Source organism: Rhipicephalus microplus, unplaced genomic scaffold, assembly GCF_043290135.1.
Source record: "Rhipicephalus microplus isolate Deutch F79 unplaced genomic scaffold, USDA_Rmic scaffold_15, whole genome shotgun sequence".
NCBI lineage: Eukaryota > Metazoa > Arthropoda > Arachnida > Ixodida > Ixodidae > Rhipicephalus > Rhipicephalus microplus.
This window is the reverse complement of record NW_027464588.1, coordinates 3,173,276-3,200,640: the sequence shown is the minus strand read 5'-3', so window position 1 is coordinate 3,200,640 and position 27,365 is coordinate 3,173,276. Positions and strand designations below refer to the sequence as shown.

The following is a 27,365-nucleotide window of genomic DNA, read 5'->3' as shown; positions in this document are numbered from 1 at the left end:
TAGTTCATACATGGTTTATTTTTTCACCAATATGTGGCACAATGAAGCTATGATTCTACGCTGTTAATCCGATTTAACAGTGGCGTCCTCGCCCATTGCAGCCGTTGTAGGAACGTCAGTGCTCAACAATTGGTTCTCCTGAGAAGCAACAGTGGTTGGCGGCTGATCCGTAAGAACTTCGCTGTCGTCCTCAGCGCTCGCTTCAGGGGTGACGGTGCTTTCTTTGACGCCAGAAACTGTAGTTGGCTTCAAGGGCTTACCCAAGTGGTGGTTGTAACACACCTGCGTCATCAACGTTCGTGGGTAAAGTGAACTGAATGTAACACATGCCTGATCGAATTACGGTGACCTTTTAAGTAATTCAAAAGCGGAAATGTTGATTGTTTTTCTCTGGAGGAAGCCCAGAAATACATCTGTTTATAGTAACACAGAAGAACTCTCATAGGTTGTGCAGTTCTTACCTAGCATTGGACGTTGGTATTCCGATTAAGGTACACTAAAAAGGACAGTGAATTCTGTGCTTCGCTTCTTCAAACTCGGTGTTCGTTAGTTACTCTCATTAGCGAACAATGCGCAAATGCTTTACTCTACCGCAGAGAAAGCTGCCTCTATTTAGCAAAGCGTGTCTGTTGTACTATCACAGGCAGTTGGACGTCAAGAATGAGTTTCTAGCTAGCTCAAAAATTCCTAAGACATTCTCAAACTTACTGCGGAAGTTCTTAAGTTTAAGCGTTTCTTTATGCGTCCGTCTTGCCTCCTTTATAAGCACGGCAGGAGCAAACAAAGAAGTTGCAATATAATAATAATAATAATAATAATAATAATAATAATAATAATACTTTATTCTGGCATGTGTACACAACAGTTACATGCCACCGAGATGAGGCAAAAGGGAACAGACGAAACTGTTTCCTGACTAGGCCTACATCCCGGCTCGTAAACAAAAAAAAGGAGTGAGACATATACTCGTGTAAACAGTTTCGTGAACAAAAAACAAAAGCAAGCAAAAACAAAAAATCAAAACAAGGACAGTGGTGAGGAAAGTGAAAAACATCCAGTACAGCACAATTCATCAGCATCACTGTAGAGAAGTCATGGAATTTCAAGGAATATCGCTATAGAAGTACGAAAACCTAAAAACACCATTTTATGTTGATATGTTCATCAGAATAAAGTTGTGAATAGATTTATAGAATTAAGAGGTGCAATAGTATCCATCAAAATTCAGAATTCAAGTGGAGCTAACAATGTGCGTAGCTTAACAATTTAAATGCAGTGACTTCTTTGAAAACATTGCTAGATTGCAAACTTTGAAGTTGTGAAACTTTTCTGACCTAATAATGATTGTTCGAACATAGCTAAGATAACTAACATAACTAAGATGGCTAAATACTAGCTTATTTTTTTCATATGCGAAAGACAGCGCGACAAAGCGAAAAATCCGGATGGCACACTACTGAACGAGCACTGAAACAAAAAAGCATAGCAGTGCTCCTTCTACGCTTTCTCCTTCTTATGTGTTTAATTTTTTCAATGCATCTTTCACCAATGTAACCAACACAATGACTTAACTTCCCGCCACAGAGAAGTAAGGCATTATTTGTTAGTAAAACGAACCTCACTGTGGTTAACGCAGCGCAGACCATGATATACAAATATTGTGTCGTACATTGCAATTGAGCTCTATGATGTAATGATTTCTTTTCAAATAAATCAGATGAAAAAGGACAGCGCCGCCGTACCTCCAGCCTCTTCTGTTCCTTTTCTACCGTAGTTTGGTACTGTCTGTATTCCATAAACACCTGCAAAGTGATCAAAACGCGCATGAAAACAAGCGCAAGAGCATCAAAAAATGTTTTCTACAAAACGTCTGTGGCAGAAACTAATTTATTTCAGCCTCACTATTCCAAAATAAACCATAGTAAATCCACACTAATATACGACGTGTATCGTTAATCAGTTGTTAGGCTGTTGACTACGGAGCAGCAAAAATTTACAAACGTATTATTGCTCAGAAACAAAAATGACCGTAAATGCAAATTACATAAGTGCCTAACTTTTCATGCTGTACCTAAACTATTTACGACTTTTTGTGTTTCACATTCGGGAATGATGATATCATGATGAGAGATGCCGTAATGGAGGAATGCGGGAATGTGGTGGCGAGATGTTCCTTAATGTGCATCTGAGGCTAACAACACGAGCCTCGAGCAAATGCGCTTCCTTCGTGAATTCGGCCCCCCGCAGTGGGGATTCGATCCCGTGATTTGCGGGTCAGAAATCCACCAACATAACCACTATAGACCACCGTGGTGAGTCACTGCATTTAAAATTGTGATGAAAAGATTTGTCAGACAGCATCGAATTACAGAGTAAGCTGAATACGTAGCACATTTGCGTTTCCTTGATTTATTTTTTAAACGCGTCTTAGCAGCTGAACAACTATTGTTTACTAAGCACGAAACTGCAGGTTCGACAACTTGCTGAAATGATATCGCCAGGCATGCAAGTAAATAATTCTTCGGGCAATGGTACAAAAAATATTTAAATTGTTCTCGAGTCAGAGGCCAAGCCGCTTTTCAATACTTACTGTGTATTTTTTAACGTTAAACCCCGATATTTGAATCGGTTTTTCTGTTTCCTTTTTCTTTTATGTTTAACCAACCAGTGTTTCGCATGCTGCGGAGCTTTTCGAGGAGTACCATTAGAAGTTTCCTATTGATTGCTGTGGAATGAATACGGTGGCCTTAACAGATATGCAAGCGTTGTCCTTCTGGTCATCGTTTGTGGGCAGAAATCGATACAACAAGCATATATCAAGTGACCGAGACTTTTGCATAAGAGAAGCAGAAACCACGGCACGAGATATTGACTCAATGTAAACTGCTTCCTTTCCCATTTGGGTCTTCCTACTGTTTAGCTTCAAACTACTCTCATAACTCTACAAGTCTCGATCAAGTCAGGCTGTGGAAACCTTCCCAGCACAGTCTGGAAATTTCACCGTGCCGCCGACTCTAGTTTTTTTTAATATAAAAACGCACTCCTACAAGGTCGGCTTGATGAGCAGTGCCTAGTTATAACCTAAGTGTCCCCAAGTCAACAATATTCGGGTGCCTGAACGTGTGCGCAGAAGGTTGTCCCATCGTCTTCCCGCCAACTTAATCTGCGTGGTTATGCTAAGTGTTAAGGTCACCTACTCTATTTTTTTTATGTTTGCACTGTTAGGTGAGCAGTCCCATCACTATGGGCAATCCCCTCGTCATTTTCGAAATATACCGGCAGGTTCGTATTTTGCGTTGCATGGCGAACGTCACCTAAGCCTTTTCATTTCTATACGCTACATGGTACAGGAAGAAAAAGAGCAGGCACAGTGCTTCATCTAAAGCTGCAAAGGTGTGTGTGCGCTAATAAGGTGTGTAAAACTAAAATGAGCGAAATATATATCCAAAGAAAAATGTGAAGGAAGACTGATGAGTTTTACATAAACACTCACCTCACTCGAGGCTCGTTTATGCATGACGCACAACTTCAGCTGAAATAATGAATACAGAAATAGTTAATTACGTCTTTCATCTTTATGTATATTAGATTCATGTGACATGCACGCAGTGTGAAGATGACAAGATAAGCAAGTGTTATGTTATATTGTCAAACAATTATGCCAATGCACTTACTTTTCAGGCCCACCTGACAAGAAAATTTATTCAAATTGTTGACGCTAAGAAATGTTTCTGAAACGAACAACCGAGAAACATAAATTTTGAAAGTGTGATTGAAGACGCAAGCTTTTAAATTTGCATCAGTGTTTGAACATCGTTATAAGATGAAAATGTGTAGCTCTATAGTCTTCGAAACCTCGAAAGCGCGTTCGTTATGCGTTTCATTGTGAAATATGTTGGCTAACTGTACAAGCATGACTTGAGTAATCGTAAGCAGGTACTGGCCAATTGATTATCAGCCGAAGAAGTGGACGTGATCACCTTAAGCGTTCTCGAAATGATGTGTTTGACTTGTGATATCATACTGAATGCTCTGGTTGGTCAATATTTGTTCGACGGAGTGGTTCCGCAATAATAGTGGGCAACTCATTTCGTGCAAGTAGTTTTTCCTATTATTATTATTCGACCAATGTAGGACAATGTAAAAGACTAGGTTATCTATAATAAGGCCAGTCTTCTCATGAGCATCAAGTTCGCATATATACAAGAAAGATAGTAGCTTATAGGACCTGCTCTGACGACATTAAAAAAGTGTGTTAGATGGATCAAGCATTCATTTCTCGGTTAGAGTTCCAGACCAAAAATAATAAAACGTGTAATACCACAGTTGAAATAGGTAAGACAATTCACCCAGCCATCATTTTTTTGGTGCAGAACAATAGAACGAAAAGAATTGGGAGCAGAGTATTCTGAAAATTTCTCCATGCGTGTAGCTCGAACGGCCAGATCATTGTTACGTACTGCTGCCAAAGCATTCGTGCGTATTCTTTTCCTGGAGAGCATCCATGTTTTAAAAGGTAGGGAAGCTACAAAGTCTTATTTTCGCGTGAATCGCGAAGCACTAATGGTGTTAGCTATGTATTCGACAGCAAAACGAAAATGCTGAGTTGTTTTTCCTGCCGCGTGTATTTCAATCGCCCTTCACTTTCTAACTAAATCACCAAGTAAGCAGTCGGGTGAGCCCTGTAAACAATAACGGCTGCATTGCAAATGGCTAACACTTACTGTATTACAATCATTCTAAGGGTTGTATATTCATAAATCGCGCTATGATTCTGAGACAGAACGTTTTCGAAGGCTGCGCAAATTAGAAGACGTGGAGTTAATTAGCCTGCCCTTATCTTAAGTACACGGTCCTATATCAATTAGGCTCCATCAAAACAATCGCTATAAACGCAGTAGTTGTTAACAAGGTACGCACAGATAATCAAACAGTGCGCGATGTGTTTTCCTTTAACAACGTGAAAACTAATGTAAAGTCACTTTCAAAACTATAAGCATGATAAGGCGACGTGAGGAGGCCATTGGTCTCCATGTCTTGCTGAGTTATTCACACCAAACAGATAATTTGCAAGGCAGAAGGCGCGTGCCGCCTATGGAGGCCCAACCACGCATAGAGATTGCACCGGTTACATTGTCCAGCAAGCTGTAGGAGGAAGATGACTGCTGATCTGCTCCACATCTATTTCCTCTTCAACTTACGGCTTTCCTTGTTTGCGTCATTAGAAAGTGCGCAGCAAACCATCACGTTTCTCCTAACGCTCTTTCCCTATATCTCATCCGAATAAAACCGTATCACTCACAATTTATATGAGCGTCACGTGATTTATTCACGTACAAACAAACTGGAAGGCCGAAGAACGTACTGCATGCTGCCCAAACATTCTCTGCAAAGTGACTGGCGACGATAGTGAATTCGCAATAAGCATGCTGGTATAGCACCGGACTCCACGATAATACGGCAAAGGGCAGGTGTAGGCTACGGCTGCGGAGAAACACGTCCGACGGAGAAAACAAAACAGTTCCGGCAGGAGCGGCCGTACAGGTCAGGGCTACAAGAGTGGTTGTGTTCGGTGCTCTTTCCGTGTCTGCAGTGACGATAAGCTTGCAAGCTTCGGGAAGGGAATCCACCAAACGAGAAGTTGGCAGCGGCGTAAGGGCAAGTTCTGCACGTGAGCAATCTATCATAGTCCGATGGCACGAAAGAAAATCCCATCCAAGAATCCCTTTGTGGGAGCATGACGCTAGCAAAAAAAATATAAATGACGTAAACTTCAACTTGAATAGTGACACGTACACTGCATGAGGAACATAATGTCGATGGCTAAAATCTCTTCAAGTGTCTTTACTACTACGAACACAATAAAAGAATACTGCTGCAGCTTTTTTTTTTCGTGTATAAGCGTCTCTGCGGTAGTTACTTCGTAATGACCTTATGCGACCCTAGTACCCACCTTCTCGTTGGGGTCAGGATTGTCGTACACAGCCGACGTATCGTACAGCTCGGTCATGTGAGGACGCTCTCGGTGTCCGGAAAGGCAGCGCAGGAATTCGGGCCGCTGGATTCCTTCGAACTGGGACGCAAACACGGCATGAGTGTGTGAATAAGGATGGTGTGAAATTATATTGTTTTGGAAGTAATTAGTGCTAGCAAGACAAGCGATAAGCTTTTATTTTGTGACTACGAAATGATTGTCCGTAAATATGATTATCGTTTACCACTCGGCCTAAAGCAAGCTTTTGAACCTCTTGCATTTCCGCTAAGATTCTCTTAACACGCATTTAATCCTTGACTCACTCTTCTCGCTTATTTGTTAAGGTTACTTCTATTATTTTTTTCTTTTAATAGCTTGCTGTGCTGTCCTCAATATAAGCTGAACCTTTGCCTTACTTACCTACTGGGTCTATTGGTTCTGCCCAGCACGTAAGGGGAAAACGGAGCTGTTATATACTTCCCTCTTGAGAGAAGAAATAAAGCACGTTACACAAATCGAGAATACTAATCAAACAAGCTCTACCCCTTTTTTATTCTTCTAGTTAGTTTATTACCATTGTTCAGATCCACGGTCACTACCTGCTTTAAGCAGTCGTATTTGTTCACAAGTTCTAGAGCCTCGCTGCCTATCGCTGAGTTGTTAGCTTCTGATACTGATCAATATCCCTTTAGTTTTCTGCGTATATATTCAATCTTGAACCTACTTTTCCGCATTCACTGCCTAATTCATTGATCATGCTTAGCAATGGCATCAGTAAATCGTAGGTTACTATGGCGCTTTCAGCCTGCCTATTAATGCGTGAGTCGGAGGCGAAAAATTAGCCAGGCCGACAAAATTAGGAAGCTTGTGATCAAGAAGCTGGAATGAATTGGAATTCAAAAATTTCATCAAAACATGAAGTTAAATTACGAATGTTGCAGCACGAACATGACTGAGTTTTTAAGTGAAGCATAAAAGAGACGTTTGCCCTGAAGTGGCCGTAATCAAATTTATAGCGAGCATTATTATTATTATTATTATTATTATTATTATTATTATTATTAATAAAACCCACTGCTTAAGTTTCTCCTTAAATTATAAATGAATTAACAGTCACCTGGTCACTATAAATTAGCATATTGCAGCTACAACCTTGCTACTGACCCCTGGCAGTGGGAAATCAACTAGAACGTATACACGGCCTAACTACTTAGAGAGACTCAAAGTGTTTTACAGTAGTGTCAGTGTAAAACTTTTGCTTAGATATTGCTGTTCATATCGACAAAGAGATTGGCGCCACACCACAAAAAATTGTCAGACACATTGTGCGAAAACCGTCAGACACGTTGTGATCATAGAAAGTGTCCCGGGATCTCACTAAAGCTTATAGCGAATATCATCTACGGCAGTGATAACTTCAGTGATAAAATATTATCTCTAGCATTGCAACAGTTCGCCAGAATGAGAGGCTCTTAAAAAGAGAAAATGCGTGAAGGTTATGCGCCAAGGTTGGAGACTTGGCTGAAGAGAAAGGAGATCAGTAATCATAACGAGGAACACACAAACAAGAGGGCCAAAGTTCAGCTGCAAAACAGTAGTCACAGCATCCGCACTCTAAAGAAAGAGCGTGTAAAAAGGGTGTCTTCTTGTCCCGCAACAATAATCGTCATCTAAATTGCATTCCATTTTTGCGCTATCACCCCACGCCCGGTACATTCCGGTCACGATTGACATGCCCATTATCATAGTTACATTGCTTTCTCGATAGGAAAGTCGCCAGCGCCGAGTTTTCAAGAAAACAAGCACACGCAAGCCTGATGACGATTATTGTTGTGGGACAAAAAGACACCCTTTCTACTCGATATTTTTTTAGAGTGCGTTGAAGTGTTTTCGAGGCGCTTAGTTATTTCAAGTGGCGCACATTCGTGTGAATGAGACTATATTTACGTTGGTTACTTACCAATACATGGGTTCCTCCTTTGGCTTCACAGCGTAGCATCTGAAAAAATGTTATCAACGCGTTTTAGTTAAGGTACTTGAGATTCATAGTCGTCGCACTTGCACTGCGAAGATCTTCGAGAGACTTGAAGCAGAGCTCTGCGCGAAACAAGGACGCTGGAGTAAATGGCAAACGGAGACAGGCTCTAACTTTCGAGAACGAAACTCGCCTACCCTTCCATCCGATGGTGGTGTAGTGTTTGAAGTATCTTGAATAGCATGTTATAATTGTGTTTTTCTTCATTCACTGACAATGTAAATGTATTTGCTATAATTTTCGAATAAGACATACTTGTTCGTACAACCACGTCCGTGACGATAACGAAGCTTTCTGCTTTAGGACATCATTATTGCAACATTAAAACTTATAGATGAACAAGCACAGGAGAGTAACCCAGTGATACAATACAAATGAAGGCTGGCTTTTGAAAATTCCACGGCTCAATGGAGTTAAACCAACGTTTTAGAGCGTACAAACAACTACCATTGAAAGCATGGCGCGGTCGTTTCACGTATGCAAGCAGCAGCACGCCGCCCATTTTTCTCTTCGTATGACCGGCGCGGTTGTCGCATGATAAAAGGGAGATCTCAAGGGTCGCGTGCACCCGCCGGGCCTGTCGCTGACCAACAAAGAGGAGCACATGGAAGAGAAGAACAAGCCAACACTGTGTATGTCCGTTGCTATGACGACACACATGTAAGGAGGAAGACGATGAAACTGACGTTGGCAGAGCTGTCTAGCATCAAGGTCAAGCGCACACTCAAGATAACTTTGGGGGGAGGGGGTTATTTTCGTACAGCAACGTGTGGAAACTTGTTGTCTTTAAGATCAAGAATGTAATTGTCGTCCACAGCTGCAGCGATGACTTCTGAGGACGACTTATGATAGAGTGGTTAATTATGTTGAGGTTTAACGTCCCAAAAGTAAGATGTGATTACGAAAGATGCCGTGGATGAAGGCTAAATGGCTGTAAGCCCATGTGCTCAGATATGGGTGCACGTCAAGAAACTTCAGGGGGTCGAAGTTTCCGGAACCCTTCACTGCGGTGTCTGTCAATATCATATGGGGTTTTTGGGACACCCCACATATCCATCAATTGAAAGATGCCGTAGATTTCACTTCAGAGATTTCCACCAACGGGGGTTATTTATTGTGCGCCTAATTTTAAGCCCGAACCTTAAGCATTTTGCCACCATTGAAAGTGCGGCCACCGTGGCCGGGATTGGATTCCATGACCTTTGGGTCAGCTGTGGAGCACCATAATCACAAGACCACGTATACCCTCGCATGTTTCTGGAATGAGTTGCTCTGACATATGTCTATGGTCATGGTGAACTACAGCAGTTCCGAGCCGATTGTCTAGTCACATTATCGACAAGTCGTTCACATAAGATTTGCCGCAGGGCCTGTTGTTCCGACAGTCGTCGCAACTAGCATTGTCAGACATTCTCAAACCACTCCTTCAAATGATAACCAGCATCGGGTGGCACTCGTTCTACACAAAAATATTATTTGTTTATTATTTATTCATTTACAGAATACTGTGTACCCTCCATGATGGTTACTATAGGAGTAGAAAATAGAAACATTCTACAAGCAAGATAATGCAACGACAAGATATCCAAAAATTAAACGCACGCAGAAGTAACATCTTTACGTCAAGTATCTCGATCATGGTATTTCCGCTGTACATGACATACAAAGATATATATAACAATACGTGGTCAACAAAACCAAGAGATTCAAGAAAATAAAACTGAATGGGAAAGCTTTCACCCGTACTCTAGTCGTTTAACCAGAACTTGAGGACACCAACGCGTGGTTTTCAATGCTTTCTAGAAATTTTCGAAGTGTTGGCTGTGCTACAGTGGCTGAATCCAGCGCATTTCATTCTCTTACTGCGCGAGGAAAATATTTAAAAAAACAGAAGGTGTTGCTGGTACAAAAGTATTTAATCTTTGTACATTTCTTCGTAATTTTCGGACCCCTTCACTGCGGTGTCCCTCAAAATCATATGGCGGTTATCCTAACGGTAAGGGCATATCACGTACACCATGGCTGTTACCTAAGTATTCGATGATTACCACGAGGAAAGCCTTTTTTGGCAACCAACCTTGTCGATGTTTTCTTCCTGCACATCTAGTCCTAGGCGGAAAGACATGGAAGCGCGGACAGCACTTGGCACGTGATGCAGCATTTCTCTGACGCACTTGTAGTATATTATCAGCTCTTCCTTGGCCCACTGCGAGTCACGATAGAGAAGTGTGGGACAACTGCGCAACGGAACAACCGCGGTAATTCCGACAACAGCACTCTCATGCAGCATCAGTATACAACCCACATCAGTCCCGGTGCAGTCCCGTGCCACAGAGCCAGTGCGCCTCGCTTCATCTGCAAGGCGCCGGCTCAATAAAACGCGAAAAAAAAGCTTGGCCTCGTACATTCACTCAAATTTAATATTTTGAAAGTTGGCCGTGCCATTCATGATGTTGTTTTGAGTCAGTGCTAAATGATGCTACCCTGTATAGAATCTGAGGGAAGTAAGTCCTCCGTACGAGAGACAGATCTGTTTTTCAGGCAAAAAAAAATGCCAGCGCTTAAATGAACTTAATTAACTCGTGACATGGCAAACTTCGCTGGCCTTCACACACTCAAGCTTTCACCAGGAATTATCGGTTGCTCAATGCTGATGCCAAATAACAATGTATGGCTGAAAAAATATGTTCGCAAGGAGGCCTGATTAAACCTACTTACTTGTCCAATATTTGTGCCGATAAAAGGAAACTGTCAATGTTTCATGATTATCATCCTAATCAAGGCTTCTATGTTACACCTCTTCTTCAAATATTTCTGGTCACAACCTAAAATGCAACCCTAGTTAATTAGTCTAAGGGTTGCCATAAATGCGACCGTCGGCATATGCATACCACAGAGGCGAGAGGGCAGAGGTTGGGACGGTGCTTATATTTGTGCTTTTTCAGTAGCTGAAGCTTCGTTAACTTACGTTCTGGTACAACAGTAATCTTAACAAGAGGACGTTTCAAGAAAAGTCAGTAGGGGTCTACTTACTTGATTAAGCAATCTTTTCTCCAGTTAATATGACGCGAAAACCTTGCCGCAATTGCATACTCTTGTAACATTTTTTTAAGGGACGCTATAGTCAACTACTAAGTCGACGTTGATTGTTGAAATGGCAGTCCGGAAACCTCGTAGTGTTACTTTTGTGCCAAGTAAGGGCATATTTTGAAATAAAATCACGTTTTAGTGCTCCGCATCGGGTTAGCGCACTTCAAAATTACCTGCCTCAAGAAGCGGACCGACCGGACGGACTGACGTCACTGCATGTTTCTATGCACAGCGTTGCCCAGCTTTACTGCGCTAGTAGCTGCAGACTGAAAGCAGCGGTAGCCACAGCAGCAACAACGGCCATTGATCAATTTCACACCATTGGCTTCGAGAATGCAGACACTTTTGTTTCAACTGCGCTCCGCTAGATAACACCACCTGTCTCGTGTAACCACACGAAAATTCATTTTTTGAATCACTCGAGCCATTCCCCATAGTGAAGTCCGGCGGTTCTTTTTTTTTTCATGAATCAAACAGAAACGAACAAGCAGCATTTTATTGCATCTCCTAATGCCCGGAACTTTCTTTATTCAGTGCAGTTAGATCGATTACTAGTGATTAATTGTTGGTGGTCCGTCTGACACCATCGGGATCCTTTTGAAAATGTCCTACTGTGGTACTTGTGTTCTTGCGCATTTACCTTAATTTCTCGGTAAGTAGGCCCTTGTTGCTGATAATATTGTCGTTTTAGATGTTGTCATACATTGAGCTTTCACTCTGACGTAAATTGTTATTTGACTTTAGTGTCCCTTTAAGAAGAAAATCAAAGAGACATACTCACTTTACCTGTAGAAGTTTCCATGAAGGTGCACAGTTGAAGCTGCAAGGGGAAAAACGCTGCTCGCATTAGCGTTAAAATCTGCCACATTGTGGCAATACAAAAGAGAGGACGATGCTGAAATTAGGACGGATGCCTTGTGTGAAAGTTCTTTACAAATTACCTTACTCTTGATTTCAATATAACCGGAACAACTGGTATACGTTGATTATGCGCGTGACCTTTACGTTGGAGCTTTTAAGTTAGCACAAGAAGAATGAAAAAACTCTTCTTCGTAGAGTTTTCGTACAGGAGGTTTATTTTGATGCGTAGCCAGCCTTTCTGCGGCACTCACGGTAATAACTAATGCGTTTCAACGTCCCAAAACTACGATAGGGTTATGAAGCCCTCCGTAGTGGAAGCCTCCAGAAACACCTGAAATGTTTTAAGGTGTTTTTAAATACAAGTACACGAGACTCAAGCACTTTAACCTCTGTTGAAAATGTGGCTGCCGTGGCTGAAATTCGACCCCGTAACCTTCAGATCAGCAGTCAAGCACCATAACGACTAGACCACTGTGGCGGTTGAAAACTTACTGCAATGCACTGGTTCTGTCACTGAGATCCCTTGCTAGATTTATTCATTCACTTTTTGCTCGTTCGCACTTTCGCTCACACATTATGTTCCCTTCAGAGTACCGAACCATTACAATGTTATGCAAGCGGACCCTTTTCAGAGTAAACCGGTTTCGATTTGATGCATTACAAACACATTTGTTAACAAGATTCAGGACGTGAACACGCCGGTGGCCTGTTCCTTCTCCCAGAGATAAGCAGTAAACGTGCTTATGGATTTATCAAGTCCACCAGCGTATTCATTGCCAAAGTGAGAATCACACGATTAACGCACACTACTAAGCAATATAAGGCTCTTGATATGCACGAATATGTCCTCGTACGGCTGCTGCGAGCAGTTGACCGGTGCCTACCGCAAGATCACCTGAGAAGTGCAGTGAAAACGACAGACAACGCACGTACCGCATGTTTACGTTAGTGTTGCGATTCTTCTTAACACTCAATTTCGCTGCAGAAACAGCAACGTTCGTAAAAGAACTCAAGTACACTCTGTAAATTTTAAAGTGTGTTTGGCGGAAGCCTGAGGCCATCGACTGACTATGCCTTGTCTTTTTTTTTACCCTCTCTTGGCATTCACGTCACTGCTGAGAGAGTGTGAGGAGGTGAGGCCACACTTGGTACCGTTCTAGAGCATGGATGAACGAATGGTCACCGCGAGTATGAGACCTTACAGGCTTTCTCCTTAAAAAGCCTCGTTAGAGAGCCAGGACTGACCGCGTCGTCCATGTAGGCATTTCTGTTCTTCAAGCTGTCCAGGAAGACAGACTCCAGCCTCTCTTGCGGAACGCCCGGCAGCAGCCGCTTCATGCAGAAATCTCTCGACTTGCTCCTCTCGTGCAGTTCCTGAAGATAACATAGCGAAGGAGGAGGAGGAAGAGTGTACGGAAACGTACTGCGTCTCCTATTTCATAGTGATAGTGCCATCTTTTTTTTTCTAGCAATGATCGAGCGTGGCAGAGTGGATGAGGTGGTTGAAATGTATAGTTCTTTAAGGACAACGCAAAAGACTGGAAGAAGAAAGCGAAGACACAGTTACCATTCTCTCATTTCCGCTGTTGTTTGAGTAGCATGCCTAACATTAACCGCTGCCCCTATTGAAACCATGGTGTCTTATATGCTGAATCCGAAATTTGATGAGGCCGCCCAGCAGAAACTCCAGAATAGTCCTAGTTATCTGTAGCTCGGCCGCGTGTATGCAATACATGCCACAAGTGCAGTGATGCAATCAGCACCATCGAAATGAGGCAGCCACATCAAGCTTCAAACTGGTGAACTCGTCGTAAAGGGCTTACGATGTTACCGTAATTCTGAGATAGCGACAGAGGTTCATTCAGCGAGGAATTCTACATTATTTTCAGATGTATCATAGTGTATAGGCTCTCCATAGCAACAACAATTTTTTTTAGTGTTCTAACTAAAAAAATGGCAATAACTGCCCTACCCTCACTCGCATTCGTCCAATGCTTCTGTCATTCAGAGTTTAAAATGTAGTTCTCATATTTTTCATCTCGTTCAATATGAAATTTCGAGAACTGTCTTGTAGTATAACAACGTCAGGTGCGTATTGTCGTTAGCCATTATTAACGAAAAAAAGAACTCACCTCCTCCGGAGCGTCATAATGTCGCATGCAGACTATGATCTGGAACGAGAAAGAAAAAAAACAGTTCTTAGTAACAGAGCTGTTTTATTTTATACAAACGTTGTTTGTCGCTGTGTCTATCATAGCTGTCGTGTCACTGCAAAAAAAGCTGAAAACTTCTCCTCTTCTCTTCCCATTTGGTCGTGCGACAATGAATTATTACCGTCTGGCAAATCGGTAGAGTGTACTTTGCGTAATATTCGATAACGGCCAAGTTTACCTCCTCGCTATCACTTAGATTGGTTTACAGCAGTGGTCGGCCATTCGCGACACGTGGGCCGCATGCGGCCCGTGGGGCCGTACTCTGCAGCCCCAGGTAGGACGTAAATACATCCCCTCCAATTGTCAGTTGTTATCAGAAGGCCAGCATGGAAGTTTTGACCTTAGATGATGTGTTGCATGTAACCTATGTTTGTGAATTGCAACCTTGTGAAAAATGTGCCAGATATAAACATGTTTTTTTTTTCAGTTTTGTACATTTTTCTTCCGTACTCCTCTCCCCACCCCTCTTAAGTTAGCCGTTTGGCCCCTACCGAGACGCTGTGGTTATCACGCAATAAGGTTCTTCATTCTAGGGCCACAAGGTATAGGCAGCACTCGCCTGGCGGTTGGTGTCCATGACGTCGTCAGCGAGCGAGCGCACTCTCTTCACCAGGTTCGCGTACTTTCTGTCCCGGATGCCACGAGGGGCATCGTCGAAGAACTTCTGCATGCACTCGATTCGCGACGCTCGCAGCTCCAGCACCTGGCGGTCGTCCTGCGAGGAAATTCGTGCAGGAAGGGCATTAAGCGTTTAAAATAGGGCAGGTTAGTGCGGAAGCGTCTTCTCAAAACTTGGGCATCAGGACAGGACCCATAGACAGGTTATTCATTCAAGATTTCTACGCATGCCCAATAAATTGAATTTGTGTTGTCACTCGACAATATCTTCCTTGTTTTTGTCCCGTCTCGCTGAGCAGTTTGTTAAAACAGGTATGACAAAAAGCGTGACTTCTAAATTAGTCATGTGCACTGCAGTGTTAGGTATAACCTCGTTAGGCGATTGCTACATACGCTAGAAATAAGACTAGCATTGGTACAACGCTAATATTATCAAATTGATGTTGCCGGACGGTGACGGGTCTCTTTTCCCCCATCGAGAAACACTGTATAGGTAGCCATTATTTATTCTCCTCGTGCGGCGTTGTACGTGTGTATACCTGGGCGATTCTACCACGCGTCTTGGTAAGCACGCGCTTCGCCGTTAGAGGGGATCAGACTACATCATTCCAGTGACTATAGGTGGCGTGACGGTAACTTAATATGGCGGACAAGATGGTGCTGAGGTGCGCGTCTCAGGCAGCAAAGCTCATCAGGCCCTCTAGTTTCACTGCAGTCCACACTTTCTTTTGCTAAAGAGACGCATAAATGCTTGGATGAAAACGAATCAGTGCTTATGAATACCGCGAGACCAAACTGCGTCGCAGTCTTATCGCTGTGTGCTAGGTTCGGAGAAAAGCCGCGCGGCGCCTCCTGCGGCGCCGGAATGACAGAATAAGCAGTTAATTCTAAGGAATAGAGCGAAAGCTTTCCAATCATGCACATAGTTTGTGTACAAGTGATCATTTGCCAAAATAAATGAGACTGAATGACCTGCTTTTTATATTTCAATTATGTGCGTTTTATCATCTATTTCTAACTTGCAGTCCCATTAATGAAAGTGAAAATGGAAGCTTAGAATCGGTTTCATAGATTTTGACAGTTTTTTCGCTTGCTACTAGCTAAAAGGGTGACGAGTGATCAAACTGTGCTAGCTGCAGGATAAAATATCGTTCAGTGTATCAGCAGTTTCTTCAATGTTCTAAGGGTAAGGACTTTTCAGGTAAGATTTTATGGGAGCTAACAGCGCATAAATCACTCAATCGAAAATTCAGGAGTTATTTTTCAAATGTGATAGGCTCAATACCATTTTACAGCAATAATTTTTCAGTGCATAATGAGCAAGAAGCACTCACCTTCCCAAAATTCTCGTGACCTTTCTTGATGCAAGCTGTTATCTGCACCATATTAACGATAATAGTTAATAATAATATTAAGAGATGAGAATTGTAACAAATATAGTCAGTCAACAAGTGTTCAGTACTACCGTGAGTACCTCACGTATGATGACCGTAAATATCAGTTTAAACGCATCTGATTGGAGGTAAACAGCACTGTCCTTCGTTCATTAATTAAACTTTCTAAGATTGACGCATCAAGCTAATTCACATTATGCTGAACCAAGCTCTACTGATGAAAAACGAATGGCGAAGCTCGCATGCAAAGTCACAGAAGGCTTGACACTGCGAAGTTTTGAGATTCTGCAGTCTAATCTGGTGGCTTTGAGATTGTGCTTAACTTTTGGCCAAAGCTATGGGTTGTTTTTGGGTTGCTTTTAGCGCAGCGAGATTTCACTAAATCAAGGGCAGTCACAGACACGATACGGATGCCTAAACACCAGGAACAGAAACTGGTGTTGAAACTGAGTGTTCGTATCTCCCGTAAGGCTAAGGGCGCGTCGTCGTTCGCGTGGGGTTTCTACCGTATTGTGGTCCCGTCAGGGCCACCGTTGTCTTTCTCTGTTCCTGTAGTATTCTCTCGTTGTGCGTGCCGTTGACGCACTTCGAACAAAAGCTTCAACAAAGCTGACACGAGCGGCCTTCGGTGTTTATTCCTGTGTTAATGCTGTGGGTTTTTCAAAGTTTTTCTCAGTTACTAGTTGCGTTTGTATAGAAATCCTAATCGGTGTTTGCCGCCAGTCAGCTGCCTTTTTTTAACTTTATTGAACCAGCGATGACAAGCGAGATTTATGGAATATTTTTGGCACGTGACCTTTCGTGACGACGACAGTTCTAGCACACGTTTGTAAACACTAACATCTTTAACAGTCGTTGTTGGCAGAAGTTGGCAGCGTCATTTTGTCAGCTAGAAGCAAAGCGCATTGCTTGCAAATCTCCGTATTTGGTCAAAAATTATGCCTGAAATCATAAGTTTGAACACACTCTATCTAGCCCGGGAAATTCATAGTGTAAACACGATAGAATGCTGCGACAAAAATATATGGACCATTTTCCCGAAGGGAACCATATTGCAATGCGAAGCAGCAGTGGTGCGCATGCCGTGGACCCGGCCGAAACAGGCGTCAATGCTGGGGCGGAAGAACAGTTCAAAGCAAAACTCGGTCTAGCTTTTACTCGAGTAAACGTTTCTTTGACACGCAAAGACACGGGATGTGGGTTGGGTTTCGTGTAAGTTTAATGGCAGATAAACGAGCTGAAAGAGTGTTTAACTCTATGTGAACTCGACAGTTGGGAGTGGTGGAGAGGGTGAAGGGAGCGAAATGACACGCGGCGAGTGGTGACAGGCTAGGGAGAGAGTGATGTCAACGCACGCGCACTGCGAAGGACGGAGGGACAGCGTTACACCGGCTAGTCGAAGAGCTGCTTCGCAATAAAAAAGAACACAACACAAACTTACATTTCCGCACCACATACGGGAGCATTTTTCTCACACCAGATTTGCGAACAAGGCTCTCATAACTAGTGCGGAAACATCAGTAGACTCTGTGTTCTTTTTTATTCGGGGTATCCTTTCGCATTTACGCTATAAAAATGATGGCTTTTTGCAGCCTTCTGCTTTTTCGGAAGCAAGTGGCTGCTTGTCGATAAAACCCTCACGTTGCGTAGCTTTTGCACGTCGTCGATGTCGTCCATTCTCGTGAACCGGCACAGGTGTTCCTCCAGGTTTTCTTCAGGCACTGTCGGGAAGAAGAGGCCAATGCACAGACGTCGCCGCTGCTCGAACTCAGCATCTCTCTGCGCGTATCAAATGTAAGGCCGAGTATCTTTAGACGCGGCAAATATAACGATAATGCAACGATAACTGTAGAGAGACGCCACTTTACTCCGTCATCTTAGCTGAAAAAACAGGAAACGAGGTAATATATTCAGTCACATTCTATTTTATTGTAATGTGTGGTAAGACCGCATCATAGTCATAGGCATTCACAAGGAAGAACAAAGGTGAGGGGCGACAGGGGGGGGGGGGGGGCGCAAAGTCAGCCCCATGCTCTGACTTAATAGGGAGAGGGGTGCTGTACCTTCGCCATGTACCCTCCCTGAACCGGCCCCCTGCGCATGCATATAGGATCGTAGTGTAGCTGCAAGAACAAGAAAGATATTTCATTCTTTCATCTTAGCAATCGGTATAACACGAAAGTAAAACGTATTCTCACAGAAGTAGTTGAGTGTGTACTTTACATTGTTATAATAGACCTCATTCAATGTCTGTTGGTGTTTGACAGCTAAATTTAAGCACCGTTTATAAATGTGGAGCATTTCTTAGTTGCACAATGTCGCGCTTCGCCGTCGGCACCGTCCACACACCCACTGCGCATGCTCGCTTCTCGTGCAGGCCCAGGAAGACGCCCACCAAACTGTCGCTCCCCTTCCCTCTCTTGCCTCGCAAGGCCGACGCAGGCAGCGTCTGCTAATAAAAAAAATGGCAGCATATCCACGGAGTGAATGATGGAGAGTAAGGCGAAGCATTCGTCCGTTCATTCGTCCTTTCTTCTGTCCGTCCATGCGTCCGTCTGTGTGACCGTCCACGCGTCCATTCGCCCGTCCGTGCGTTCGTCTGTTCGTGTGTCCGTCCCTGCGTTCGTCCATACAACCGCGCCTGCGTCCCTTCATGCGTCCATCTATGCATCTGTCTGTGTATCCGTTCGTCCATCTATTCAACACTCCAAGTACCACCATCTCGCATCTTTTCATCATATATTCCCCATATAGAAGCCATGCCATCCAGTGGACATTCCAACGAGAGGTGGCACACGCACACTTTCTTACGGCTTGCGCTTCGGGCCTACTTCCCACCTTTAACCACCTCGAGTTCATGGTATATACTAGTTCACTGTATTTATGGCATTGCGGAACAACGCTCGCTAAACCTTTCTAAAACCAAGGAAGTTACGCCCAGCGAGTATAACGTAGCAACCTTTTCCTGTCAGATCTATAGTGCTCAATGTACATGCCAATGGCTGCTAATGGGAAATGAGAGACGGAAGAATTCGGTTTTTACTTTCTCATGTCTTGCGCTTCGTATCTACTTCCCACCTTTAACCACCTCGAGTTCATTCATGGTATATACTAGTTCATTGTATTCATGGCACTGCGGCTCAACACACGCTAAACCTTCCTAAAACTAAGGAAGTTACACACAGCGAGTATAACGTGTAGCAACCCTTCCTTGTTAGATAGTGCTCAGTGTACATGCCAATGGCTGCTACTGGGGATCACAGCGTGCGCGTTAACTAAAATCCGAATGCCCCTGTCTCTCATTCCCCATTAGCAGCCATTGGCATCTACAATGAGCACTTTTCTTTATTGTTCAACAACGCACATAACAAATCCCTCACAGGCACCACCATGGAGGTCAAAATGTTATACTTAATACATAATACAACAGCTACGAGGGACGAACGGGTGCCGCTATAAAGAGCTTCGCCCCTAAAAACGAGTGCTCGCACTGCACAACCGTTCACTGGTTACCCCGTATATGGTGGCAGTTCAGAATTCAGCCAAGGGCGTCTTTACTTGGCTTTCGCTTGACGTTGAATACAACGCTTCTCCTTCGTTCAATAAATAGGAATATTAAAGACAAAATAGCAAATAAACATTCTCAAACCATACCCAATTACGCGACATTCACTTGTGCGTACACATAGTTTGCCGCGTTTATTAAAGAATTCGAAAATGTCCATTTTAACGCACGCGGACTAAAGACTGCGGCACATATATATTGACGTAGTGATGTAGAGGTCCCATATATGCATGTTTATTTCATATGCTAATAAAAAATGTGGGAACGAAGACTAAGTCGCATCTTTTCGCGACGTTAAATTATAATTGTAAGTAAGATAGGTGTGATGACAAGTTCAATTCGACTGTCCTTTCCACTCAGGGCGGGGGGGGGGGCATTTCCTGAAGTCTGGTTTTCAATTAAACAATAATAGTAAAGCGCAAGAAGCAACATCACGAATAAAGTTTTGAAAGTGAAGGAAGGAAGTCACAAAGAAGAGAATAAGCGTAAAAGCTAAAAGAGGTTTCGAAACTGAAGCATAGCTCTGAAAGGTTCAGATCATTACGGCTCGATCATGAATGCTTTTTCGCGCAGAAAAAAATTCCCTTTTTTCAACAAGCGGTTGCTCAGTGCCATACGTAGAATCAATTTGAAGTTTAGCATCACTTTTGTGATTAGAACAGCGAAAAATGCTAGTTTAATAGAAATCCATTATTTCACCTTGAGTATCCGACTACTTTAAGAAGCGAACAGAATCACGGCACTGGTTCGAGGCTGAATACAAATCTTCAAAAAAAAACCTCATTCGTTAGAGCATTTTCTGTTTAGTTTACGACCTTAGATAACAGTAACTCCACTGTGAGTGTGGATACTTTTTTGTTTCTTACGTACTTTTGTGGGACAAGAACATTTTCTACCAAGAGGTCATTTTTATTTTGTTATTATTATTACTATTTCGTAAATGTAAACGCAAGTTCAGTTCACTATTCTTCTTCGGCAAACTGATGTATCTCACATTCATTTCCTTTTGCGTTGCAAATGTGAACGTCCGCACTTTTAAAAAAAGAAATAAATTGTGAAACAATTGAAATTAGGCTCTCGATTGTGCGTCTTTAAAGAAATCAGCCTGGTACGCACAATCATTTCAATCAGTGTAGCTTTAATAATATTTCTCTTTCCACTATTTATTCTTGATGTACTCACTGCATACAGATAGAGCTGATTGGAGTAAACGAAAAATAAAACAGTGCTAAAGATGGGACGAGAAGAAGACACGTATCTTCTTTAGCGCTGTTCTATTGTTCGGTCACTATGCACCAACCACTCCAATCATTCACACTGATCACAGCATGCATTCTGATGGGGAGTATATGGGACTAGACCCGGAAGCATAGGTACGGACGCATCTACATTTACGACTTCATCGCGTAATGCACACCAAGCCTGTAATGCTTCGGGCTTAGAACATGCAGCACACGCGCGCCTTGCAGTGAACGCATAGTGTGTTTTTTTCTTTCTTGGCTAACAGGTCCATGAGCTGATATTTCCCATCAGCTGTAGTACAACCAATAAAGTTATCGTACGTTTTGTAAAATTAACTAAAGTTGTCTCTGCTAGCTTAGTTTATTATCAAGATAGCTTATTCAAGGCTATATGGGAGCACACTGACGCAGCACACACTCTAATGCGTCTGATTTGATAGCGTCGGACAGTATTTCGCATTAGTCTGCGACAATTGCGAATATTAGAGGATTAGGCGTTTATTTTTTTTATTTCTTAGTTTACTGCTATGCCTCGGGCCAACAGTGTGTAATAAATAAAGTACAAAAACTCATGACATGAGACATTCAGCCTTCGATGCACTGCAGTCGACCCACCTGTAGTGCCGCACTTTCCGTTATGTTTCGGCACTTCATGATTGCTTCCTTTGCGCCGGTGGACATTTCTGAATGCGGAAGAACAAAAGGACATTCTAAATCAGTAACATGCGCATTCAGCCTCACTACTTCAACATGACATAAAATCCACATTCAGTCAACACCATACAGAATTTAACCTTGAACAACCTAGCAATGTTTGTTATTTTTAATATACCACATTTTCCAACACTAACAATCATTTAGCCGTCATCACTCCGCGACGACTCTCGTTACCCTTGCTTGCTCAGTCAGGCTGTATGCTTACATCTTCTTTGCAAGCCTTCAACGCGCCGTTGTATGTGCTGTTAAAGGCATTGTCTTGAATTTTGCTGAATTTATTTAACAATATCGTGTTTAACCAACGCTAACTGCTGACGCCAATTTGAGGGTCACCACCATGAGGCAGCTGGCAGGCATGGTACAATGAGCTACTTTCTCAGACATGGTACAGTTACCTTTCGCACCAAGTGCCCCATCCTACTTGCTTTTCACAACAGGTGTGTAATGCACCTAGTAATTATATTATCTGTATACTGGTTGTAAACAAGTTCACTTGTGAAATCTATGTGACAACCACCTTGCCTGATCAGCTCTGCGCTATCTCTAGTACTTGTACCGCGTTATGCATACACACAACCCCACTCACGTTGTCTAGGTGGGAGTAACGTTTTTACACCTTAAAAAGTTATGTGCAGGTATGGCTTTATATAAGAAAGGACTCATTTTTTATTAATGTGTTACCACCCTGATCAATAGCGAAAAGAAGGGTAAACTGAAGGGCTAGTTTTCTTTGTTAGAGACATTATTATTGAGAGCTGACGCACAATTATGCCCAAGAAAGCATAGAGGATAATATTAGAAGTAATTGCAACTTAAATGTGAAGAACGAAAAGTGGATGAAAAGGTAAGTTACAGTAAGCGCGTACCGAACCAGCGACCTTCAAATAACGTGTCCTATGCTCTACCGATTGAGCTACCACAGCGGCTATCCCCCCATACTCTTTATGGGCTATGTATGTGGATGAAACGTGGGAGTGCCAGTCAGCGCCGACTGTTGCCACAACGGTGATTGTGGGACACTCGTTTTTTGTTTAGTTTTTTTTTACCTATTGGCGTCTAGTGGTGCGGGCTCCTATTACGAGCTGGCAGCCGACCAATAATTGACAGTTTTAGCTTACCATTAGCCTGATAGCGAAGGTTAAGAGAACGGCGTTACCGTGCAGCAAACGTTCGTTGTGGACAGCGTTTTATAGTTTAGTGGGATAACGTTTACGTGGTTTACGTGCCCCAGGTTGCATGGTGGCGCCACCTATTGGAGGGTTGAGAAGTAAAAACAGTGGAAACGAAAAGAAAACGAGAATGCCTGCCTGTGTCACCACGCCAAGCATCATTACAAGTTTACTTTATTAATAAAAAGGTAAATAAATATGCACCATGCACTAAACGTGAAACATTTGTGTTGCCGATTTGTTTACATCGATCTTGAAGTTATAGCCTAGACACGTTGGAAATAGGAAGCTATCTCAAAAGCTACGCCAACTTCTCCGTAATACTCGGTCTTCGAAGCTAACTGAAAGCAAGCGAAGCCACTTTAAGCAGTCGTTTGATGCGAACAAAGTGAATACTTCAACAACTATGCCAAAATCCTTTTGAAGCGGGCGTCTAACAGCGCCGCCATGTTTTACGTACACTTCGTACACCTATATAGGTACACTACCACGGTGACGTTTAATCTTAAAGATAGCGCGCGTACGACAAGCTGTACGGGTAACTTTGATCCTGCTATCGCGGATACGCCTGGTATCCCGGTAAGCCCGGTAAACTATAACTGTCTAATCCCTCGCAAACTACCTGAAGGCACTAAGTGCTTCAAGTGGTATGCGAACTCCGATGCAAAATGTATCGGCGTTTGATTTAATTTGATCGTAGATGACTGTCGCCAGCATTCTTTTATTTTCTCACTTTGTTTTTATTTCTTCCTGTCTTTCTTTCTTCCAAACCATCAAATGCGAAATGAGTTGACAGCAGCAAATCCGAAACTGGTAACAAATTAGGTTTTGCTTCTTTCATTTTTTTCGCACGCCAATGTTAATCATACGTTCTTGAAGGCGTGGAACATGCACGTGGCTCACTTTAAGCCTGGTAGTAACAATAAGCACCTGTCAAGGGATACCACCAATAAAATATGCGCGCACTCACTGCTGAGATGTTTGGCACCGAAGCGTCGGTAGCTGTTGAATACGGGCCCACACCGTTCGTCATAGGAACCAGGCGGAGAGCCCAAGTACATTGGAACCAGCGCAAGGGCGCAAAAGATGACATTCCTCGAGAACATGAAGAGGCGAATGTCTTGAGTGTTCAACCGACACGATCGAGGGCGCCTTGCTCCTTGAACTCGGCTCACAACTTCAATCATGCTGTTATTTTTTTATTTTTTTACAGATTTTCTTGTTTTTTAGAAAGTAGTCACATATGCACTAAACAGATGTCAATACATACACTGACATGCGCATTCTAGGGCACCAGCTGTCCATTGTTTCATTATAAAAGCTAGCCATGGAGAGAGAGAAATTACGACAGCCAAAAATGAAAAAAGGGTCACGTGTCGTTGTTGGCGTCGACGGTGGCACTGCAGTCACGCCGCCGTCGACAGTCTCGTCCTGTTTGCTCTGCGTCCACCTGACGCCCTCTCGTACGTTTCGAATTGAAAGAGCTTGCGTGATCAGCATCCACCGCGGCTGGACAAACTTCCTGCGTGAGCGCTGTTCTTTGTGAGGGGTGCACAAATAACTTCTCTCTACTCCGCCAGGCTCTGACACGAGCAGACGCGCACGGAAATCCCGGATTTCTCACCGAGCGTGCGCTGCATATGTGTAGTGGGTGTTACGCTTGTACACCCGAAGCTTCTTTACTAAAACCATGCACTCATATAAAAGCGAACTATAGGATTTAGCGCAAAACGGGGTATCCTCTCGTAGAGACTTTGGGAAACGATACCTTGGAACGAAAGTTCTGGAATCAGATTCACAATTGTTTGGGAGTACTATTTTTACTCGCCCAGGCTCTTTCGATAACTTTTTCAAGAAAGACAGAGAGAAAAACGTTTATTATGTCGTCAAAAAGTGAATGCGGGAGGGTCCTTCATACTAGGAACACTCTGGCCTGGACCATGTGCACTTGCCAGGCCCGCACGACGAGTAAGCGTTGGTCGACGAGGTCCGGCTTGGAGATCGCAGCCTCCCACGCTTTACTTAGAAGGGTTTTACCTTACCCTACTCCCAAACTTCTTCAAGATACTAAAGATTTCCGCCAGTCAGTGCACGATTATGAAGAAAAACGGCGAGCACTAAAGGCGTGTTTAAATAAAAAAGATGTACAATGAAAATTGCTGGCTCCGAATGAGGAAAGGAATTTGTTGTCATGCAGTTGGCTGCTTGTGAAATTGAATTTCAGTGTGCAAGGAAGAGGAGAGGCAAGAAAAGACAGAGAGGTTAACCAGACGCACGTCCAGTTTGCTAACCTGCATTAGGTAAAAGCAAAAGTCGGAAAAAAGAGACAGAAGAATTGAACAGGACGGACAAAATCAAGCACGCACTTTTGAGAGCACACAAAGTCTACAAATAGTCACTCTTTTCATTGCCTTTTGTGCCTTCGAGGCACATGTTTAGGGTCCTGAAATACCGGCTACAGAAAATGACTTCGAGTCCACTTGTGTCATAGGCACACGGCGCAGGCCTTTCGAGTGTCAAAGCAAGCCCAGGTGCGAAATACATATTCAGTTCTGATTAAACGTGCAAGGCATTCTGGTGAGAAACGGGATCACCTCGGCAAATGCAGCATTTGGCCAAAAGCGACATAGTAGCATCGCATCGGAGCGGAATTTTAACATGGGATCAAGTTCTCGTAGATGACACCTTTGAAAGCTAGAAAGAACCAAAAAGTGCATGATTCCAAGTTAGCAAATAATGTTGCCTTGCCGCCGCAGTCCTTGATATAGTAATTGGAACCCCTTGATATTCTACATGGGCTGAGCGGGCTGCGTCGTCGCCCAAGTGTTTACCGATAATGCCAGTATGTGCTGGTAGCCTCTGATATACGTATAATATTGTGAATTTTGCTATAGCCTTATCATCACAGTTTGTTGCTTTGTGCATCATTTATTCATGTGTTCTTTTACGCAGAACAAACAGCCAACTGCTGAGGGTTATGCTACGATTTAGTTCGCCAAGAATAATTCAGTCGCAGCGCACAGTATTGTTGATTGCGTCAGAGCACACATCTCACATGCGTCCCAAATCCCCGGCCACCATTTGACCCTGTTGCCTCCTAAAAGACTTATTGCTGCATTTTCGGACATCACAATGAAGTAGCTAAACAGCATTTGATCAGAATTTACGACCGAAACCAGACTTGCATCTCCAGTTACGTTTTATCTACCAGCCCCAGGTACAAAAAGAATACGAGCGACCACTCGAGAGCAGTTATACAGCAAGCGACGCTGTTATTATTACACGAGAAATGCTTGGACTGGAGTCAAGTTCATGCTGATGCATTGGTTTGGTGCAGCAGCTCTTCAGGTGCAGTTTTCGTTCGGGCAGTAACAATGAAAATGAAATTTAAACTGCCTCACATATTGACAACTACGACAGCATGGCTTGCTCCTGAGACAGCTGCCAGCTGCTCTAGAAAATAACATCCTCGTAAATGCGTCTTTACTTGGTGGCTCAAAGGGATTTAGTATGCTTGGTACGTGACAGTATGCTGAGTATGCAAAAACGGCCAGTCAGTTAAAGAGAACACACGAATTCATAAATTAGGTACCTAAGCGGCGAAAAAATAAAAAAGTAATGAAAACAACTGGGTGTGTAAACCTATTGAAAACTAACAGACGGTGACACTAAAGAAATCATAAAGGGTGTTATTAGTAGTAAGTCAAATGTATTTGCCATCAGGCGTCAGAACATGGTATTACCGTAATGCCTTCATAGTTTAAAGCCAACTACCCACTACAAAAGCACACACGTCACTGCACCCTTAGGCCGTGTAGTGGTTGCATAGCAAGTTCGAACAGTTTCATACCCCAAGTGTTTGAAGGAACAGAAGGCGTGCGCACGTGGGGAGGGTGCGGGAGGCACGCACTTTTCTTACCCATCTAAGGGAGGCCACCAAATGTATCCCATTCTATTCATTAGAAAATGTCCCATAATTCATTGAAATTCAAAGTTAAAACCATAAAGCAGCAGTTTTCAAATGGGGCTTTGTATACCCCAGAGGTTCCGTAAAACCATTGTAAGGGGTACACGAAATCCGTCCCTAAAACAACAACGATTGCGTTTTTGGAGGCACACTGTGACACATGGCAGCGGCTCCTGTCATTCTTGGTCTACTTCACCGCATACTATTCTAGCACTGCGGCGGATCTAACTTGTTTCCCCTTACTCATAAGATGGCTGGAAAGCCTTTGTTGTGCGTTTCTACAATATAGGCCAGGTCAGGGTGACTTTTTTCTAGGATTTCACACTTGACAAGCCATCATAGCTATAAAGAGGTTGAATGTGGCAGCACACCGCACAAGGCATTGGCAAGCTGCGAATGTTGCACTTGCTTGGCACTAAAGTTTGACCATTTTTTAGGAAGGAAAAATAGTAAAAGGCACCTGTGTGCTTCATTGCTGCCACCGGACACAAAGGGGGAACCGAAACGCCCATTGCTGAAAA

General features: G+C 43.2%; 1 protein-coding gene across 1 annotated transcript; it reads right to left on the bottom strand.

Moving 5' to 3' along the window:
- Window positions 1–24,161, bottom strand: LOC119173754 (uncharacterized). The gene is made up of 14 exons (XM_075883007.1): window positions 23,848–24,161; window positions 21,607–21,674; window positions 17,827–17,964; window positions 16,126–16,167; window positions 14,733–14,888; window positions 14,093–14,131; window positions 13,206–13,334; window positions 11,881–11,919; window positions 10,087–10,215; window positions 7,935–7,973; window positions 5,954–6,073; window positions 3,494–3,532; window positions 1,743–1,802; window positions 1–282 (listed from the first exon to the last, which is right to left on the bottom strand). Exons 1-14 carry the CDS (start codon window positions 24,062–24,064, stop codon window positions 64–66), a joined length of 1,434 nt encoding a protein of 477 aa, XP_075739122.1. The 5' UTR covers window positions 24,065–24,161; the 3' UTR covers window positions 1–63.
- Between the last annotated feature and the right edge of the window lie 3,204 nt (window positions 24,162–27,365).

Bases quoted from the DNA above. Each gene is read 5' to 3' on its own strand.
- LOC119173754 (XM_075883007.1), bottom strand. From the start codon at position 24,064: ATGATTGAAGTTGTGAGCCGAGTTCAAGGAGCAAGGCGCCCTCGATCG. The intron at 14,132-14,732 runs GCGAGTGCTGCC...TTCTCGTTCCAG, and splicing joins TCATGGACACCAACCGCCAG to ATCATAGTCTGCATGCGACA. The intron at 1,803-3,493 runs GTGAGTGTTTAT...ATCACTTTGCAG, and splicing joins ATAAACGAGCCTCGAGTGAG to GTGTTTATGGAATACAGACA.